This window comes from Danio aesculapii, chromosome 3 (genome assembly GCF_903798145.1).
Source record: "Danio aesculapii chromosome 3, fDanAes4.1, whole genome shotgun sequence".
Lineage (NCBI taxonomy): Eukaryota > Metazoa > Chordata > Actinopteri > Cypriniformes > Danionidae > Danio > Danio aesculapii.
The window spans coordinates 57,999,879-58,005,878 of NC_079437.1; the positions used below are offsets into that span (position 1 = coordinate 57,999,879).

Here is a 6,000-nt window from a genome sequence, read left to right on the forward strand (position 1 = left end):
CACTTGGAAGGCGGTGAAATAATAAATTTTGCGTCACTTTCTCTTTGCTGATAATATATACAGGCAGGTACACAACATTCCTATTTAACTCCAAGCGATACTTCCAGGTTTCTTCCCATCTCAGCCTCGATTTCACTTTTTAAAATGGCGGCCGCGTGAAATCAGTCTTCAACCTGTTCATGTTTTGAACTGTGGTGCTGATGCAGATCCTGCAATGTGACTATTGCAGATTCACACATTGTGATATCGATGCTGAAACAACATTGTGCAGCCCTAAAGAGGATTATAAACGTGTTTTAGGATGCTCAAATTATGTTTTGAACAAATCATGTTTTGAATCTGCCACTATGCTGACATACAGGCAATTATAACTCCGCCCTCTTTTGACAAGAGGGCTGGGTCACGATCTCATTTGAATTTAAAGCGACAGTCACCAAAATGACACAATTTAATTCGAAACCTAAAAGGGGGCAGATTCAAAGAGTTATAACACATTATTTGTGTGGTATTTTCAGCTGACACTTCACATATACACATTAGGGACAGCAGAGACTTATTGTACATTTTGCAAAAAGAGGCATAATAGGTCCCCTTTAAATCTTATAGTGGGCTTAGCTCTGATTTCTTTTCCTATCCAGGGTTATTAAACCCAGGTATTAAGATAGATGTGCAGTATTTGCTATATATTAAAGTTTATGGATAGTTACTTAGCAACCAACAGCCAATCAAATGTCTCATATTGATGTTCTGTGGACAAACTGAATATAAACAATCATATAACGGTATAAATTGTCAAATAGTGATGGAGGATGCAGTGAGGAAGACACTGCTCCAGTTATGCTGTTATACACCAGCTCAAAAATCCATTCAGTAAAACATGATGCTTGTCTGCAAAATATGAGTACGCTAGAGATATTTATGTAAAGTGGTCACGCACTGCTTTGTGCAGTCAATAACTCTGACACTGAAAAATGCAAATAATGTTAACCCAAGGTCTCTCAAGTCTTGTTTACTACTGGAGTTGGTGGCTATAAATGTGTCTGTTAAAGTAGAGCATGTTTACATATTTGAATAACCATTTAAGGTGTATATTCTGTTACATTAGCATGTATTTAACTGAAAATCCAGGATCTAGGCAAGCTGATTATCTTGTGTGGTGAATTTTTATATGGTTTTCCACAAAAGGGATGCTGCGGCTTTATTCTGTTCATACCAAAAATATATTTTGGCTTTTTATAAGATTAGTTCTGGAATAAACCTGCTGTGTTGCATGAATCCTGTTCTAAAGCACTTAAATGAATTTCCGTGAGCACTCGGAGGCTGCTTTAGCACCCTACAGCGTCTCATGAGTATCTCGGATTGTTTATAAAATTCATTGTTATCAAGAACATTTATTGTTTACCCAGGCATTAGAATATCCTGGGATTACACATCTGCCGAATACAGAAATGTAATGTGAAAGGAAAGGATTAACTAGTTCAGTTGTAAACCAAGTTGTCAGATTTTTTTCCTCAACACTTCAAATCCAGCTGCAGATTCACCTTCATTGGGAGAAGATGCTGGAAACTCATAACATCTTATCTAATTAGTATACAGTGTTATGCCTGACTAAATGTTTGCCTCTGTGGCTTTTAGTGAAAACAGGTTTAAGTGTCCTACGTTGTTAGGTCTTGAGTTGGACATGGTTATTTTTGTTGTGTTTTGCAGAGCTTGCTGATTTGTGGGTGGGACATTGAGACCTATTATATGGTGCCTTTAAAGAATCCAACATTTGACGTGAGAGGAGAGCCCGATTAGCCAGACCTTTCTGCCTGTCTTTTTGATTATTTATTTAGATTACGAGCTCAGTTCACTACCATGCACATGCCCTTCACCACTGACATCCATTTGTACTGACTTTGATTGCTTTAAATATCCTTTGTTAATTATGCCTTTTGTTAATAAACCATTTCTCTTTATGATTTACCTGGCATTGTCTCTCTTATGTTACAATTTTGAGCCGGTGGTAACATATGGGGGCTCGTCCGGGATCTTAATTTAGGCCTTAACATACATATTTTGGACTTAAACTTTATCTTATATCTTTAGCTAAAATCACACAAATGAAAAATAATATTAATTAGTGATTGGTCATTGTTGAATGATTCGTTCATTTTGAACAAATCTTTTGTATGACTCGAGATTGATGAGTCCTCTCAGGGAGTGATTCGTTCATTCGCACATGCGCACATTTGTGCAGGTGGAGTAGAAGTTTAGTTCCTTTTTCGAGTCCTCTATCGGGTTTGAGTCATTCGTTAATCATGTGAAAGACAGAAGCCAATCATATGCAGTCAGCTCCAGAAAAAGATATGATCTGTTGATCTCTCGAGTCCTCGGTTTGAGACCAAATAACAACAAGCACATAATAAACTGAAACCCATGCAAGCTCCTATAAACTGCATCATTTAAGCCCAGTTGCTTCTTAGTAAGTAGTAACATGGCAACTCTTCAACATTGGATTGTTTTGCAAATCCTAATGCGTCTTTCTTTAGTGGTTGTATTGTTATGTTAGTCAAAACTAGCTGATGCCAAATGTAGCAGCATGTTGCTATGGCTACCATGGTGTTAATTCAGAGAATTAGTATAGAGTTGTGTTGGCCCTACACACATTAATGATAACAAAAGCAGTTCACTCCCAGGTTTAAATGTGTTTGTAACTCCTGGAATGTTAGAGTATATTTTAGACTAGGTAATTCCTCCATGTGTTTGAATATATTTGGTAATTTTGGACCTGCTTTTAAATTACTTCATTATATTAAAGTTTTAAGAAATAATTGAGTTTGAATTATTTTCAAATTAATTGAAGATTGAATTTAATTATCAACATTATTGCAGCGATGATTACTGTTATTACCTGACTTAGCAATTTATTGGCTTTAAATACCACTTGCAAACTTGATGTGTGCTCATTACATCTTCTCTCTCTTTCTCTCTCTCTCTCTCTCTCTCTCTCTCTCTCTCTCTCTCTCTCTCTCTCTCTCTCTCTCTCTCTCTCTCTCTCTAACAAATTTCAACAATAAACAACAAAACTCTTAATATTTGCTACTAAAGTTTAAAAAAAGAGACTGCTAATGTCATAAAATAACAAATAATCTGTACAGGGTGAAGCTGCAGTCACATTGGGCTTTTCCTCCCATCGACTTCCATTCATACACACGCGAATGCGTCAGACCGGAAACGCAAGGTCATGCGTCAAGTTTCACATGTTGCTGCGGTGCAAAGTTCAAACTTGGTGAACTCTGACCTGCGAAATCGCATCACTTGACTGAGATGACACGAGCTGCATGGCTCTGAACCAGTTTGAGTTTATACTACTTATAATCTAATGAGAATTAGTTGGCCTGTAGATGCAATGTAACTTAAATTCAACAAATTGACCAACAAAATAAAGTGACCAAAATTTTTAATAAAAGTGAAATCATCAACCACATGACTCCCTTTGTGAAGTTTCACAAACTAATTACATACTAATTGGACCCCACCCCCATCCTTCCCTTTTTCCTCCTCAACTTTACATGATCGGTTAACACAGTGGCTCAGTGGCTAGCATTGCTGGCTTGCAGCAAGAGGGCCACAGGTTCAAGTTCTATTCAAGACAGTTGGCACTCCCTGTGCGGAGTTTGCATGTTCTCCCTGTGTTTGCATGGGCTTTCCCCGGGTCCTCTGGTTTTCTCCAACAGTCTAAAAACATGCACATAAATAAAGCATAATAACAGTCACAAGCACTAAACACATTCACATTAAATCAATCAGCACCACCATATTAGCCAAAGTACAAAAGGGGGCACTCGAGAAACACCTGATCTCGTATCCCTCCTAATGCTCAGTGACCAGGCGGGAACCTTGGGCTCATCTATCTCCGAGCTCAGGGTTCTCTCCCGGGACAGCAATGCTAAACCTGCTTTCATAGTTGAGCATTATCTTAGTGTGAACTCTTGAAATGTTTACAAATAAAAGCACGGCCATTTAGAGCTCATTTCTGGTTAATGATGTCAGAATTCATTTGTATTTTGAAATAGATGTGTGAACGGTCCTCGAAGTGTCTTTGTCTGCGTGAGCAGTGCTTTCTTTAATTTACCGGTAAAGTCATTCTGGTAATTTTTTAGACATTTACCGGTATCACTTTGTGAAAGGGGCTACTGTTTGGCCAATAGTATAATCCCTGTAATTGCTACTGCTCTTTTCTTGCTTATCATCCCATCTCAAATGATTTTCAATACAATTGTGCATCTGAGTTCCTCTTATCGCCTAGATAATGACACTTGTTTCTTTCTCTTCTGCAGTGATCTTGTTCTGTATGGCCGCCCTTATATTCCCCATAGGATTCTACATCAATGAAGTAGGAGGACAGCCATACAAATTACCCAACAACACGGTGGTGGGCTCCTCTTATGTACTGTTCGTGCTCTCCATCTTCTTCACAATAGTGGGGCTCTTGTTTGCCGGAAAAGTCTGTCTTCCTGGCTGAGTGGACCTTCCCAGCAGGGACAGCTGGGGTGATCCAAGCCAAACGGATGGAAACGGCACTCATCGACAGGGGGTGGTGTTACACGGAAATATCTCATTAAACTGCAAAAACTGAAAAGACGATTGCTGCACGCACAACAGGCGAGAGAGTGCGTTCCACCCTGTGCTTTCTTAAACCTGTGCTGTCTTTAAGTTTCAACCCTAAGGATCGGGGCGAGGATAACACGCATGTGGAATGGACCGAGTGCGTCTACAGCAGTGGCTGCTTCCAGTACTACTTTACCTTGGAGTATTGTTGCATTATCTTCTGTTTGTGTTTTTTTTACATCCCGCAATTTCTCACATGCGCCCCCTGCCTTTACAGAGAGGAACTACAGGATTATGGTGGAGAATGCGGGCAATGGTGTTCGACCCGTTCACTGAGGTCACAACAGGACTCCTCTCATTCTCTCCAACAGCCCAAGTGCTGGCCGAGATACTCCACTGTTACAAAGGAAAAAAAGCCTGCAGTTTCTCACATGCGCCCCCTGCCTTTCTGGAGAGGAACTACAGGATTGTGGTGGAGAATGCAGGCAATGGTGTTCGACTCATTCACCAGGGTCACAACAGGACTCATTCTCTTCATTAGCCCGAGGGCAGGCTGAGTTACTGCACTGTTACAAAGGAAAAAGGGAACAGTATTAGGAACATTGTTTTCGTTGTTGTTGGCCCGCTACTCAAGGCAAATGCTCCAGGACTGCCGGTCAGGACCCTGTGCCTCACTGTTACACGCTCAGATATTGACGGATTCGTCTCTGAATTTGACAAACCAAAATAACCTACCCTCATTCGAGGATGGGCAGTGTTTGGTTCAGTCATGGGCGGATGTGACGTTATCATCTCCTTGTTTTGATCTCTGAATTTGCAGAGCCCTTTACTTTAATTTGCTAATGTGCCATAAAGCTGTTTTTGTTGTTGTTTGAATGCTAGGGCATGATTTGAGTTTTAGGGAGCATTGCGTGCGGTTTAGCCATTTCAGTAGGTGAAGCACTACAGATGTACAAAAAGAGAACTCCTTACCTCATTATTTTAACTAAATTTTCCCCCACCAAGATGAAAACGTGCGCCCTGTAAAGTTTGCGTCGTGATCATGGACGTTTCATTGAAATGCTGCGATCATGGCGCATTATTTATCTGACACTGAATAAAAGGAGTTTAAGATTGTGTGTGTGTTACATCAACCCACTTTTCGTTCCTCGTTTTATTTTAGGGAAAGCAAGCGTTCTCTTCCAGTGGATTGAAATCAGAATTATTTATGATGGATGTGTGATGTGAAGGTTACGTTTCGCCCACAAGTTGTTGCTTTCTTCATAAGATCTCCTCTTGTTTTGTGTGTGTTTGATTTTCGTTTGTTTATTCCGTTAATGAAAGGTCATGCTCACAGTCGCCTTTACGTTTTTCACTAAATTGACTTTGTTAATGCTTTGAAATACCGCACTTTTCATGAAAACATAT

General features: G+C 39.9%; 1 protein-coding gene across 2 annotated transcripts in view; it reads left to right on the forward strand.

Annotated features, from left to right (window-relative positions):
* mosmoa (modulator of smoothened a) overlaps nucleotides 1-5,709 on the forward strand; it is a 60,593-nt gene extending 54,884 nt beyond the window's left edge. Inside the window, exons 3-4 of one of the 2 annotated variants that reach the window (XR_008836306.1) lie at nucleotides 4,323-4,795; nucleotides 4,871-5,709. Coding sequence is in view for 1 of the 2 variants with exons in the window: in XM_056454308.1 (XP_056310283.1) it covers nucleotides 4,323-4,507 (185 nt within the window). In the remaining variant the exon portion in view is untranslated. Of the gene's footprint in view, nucleotides 1-4,322 lie in introns of both variants that reach the window. The other variant, XM_056454308.1, reaches the window with a different exon arrangement.
* The last annotated feature ends 291 nt before the right edge of the window (nucleotides 5,710-6,000 follow it).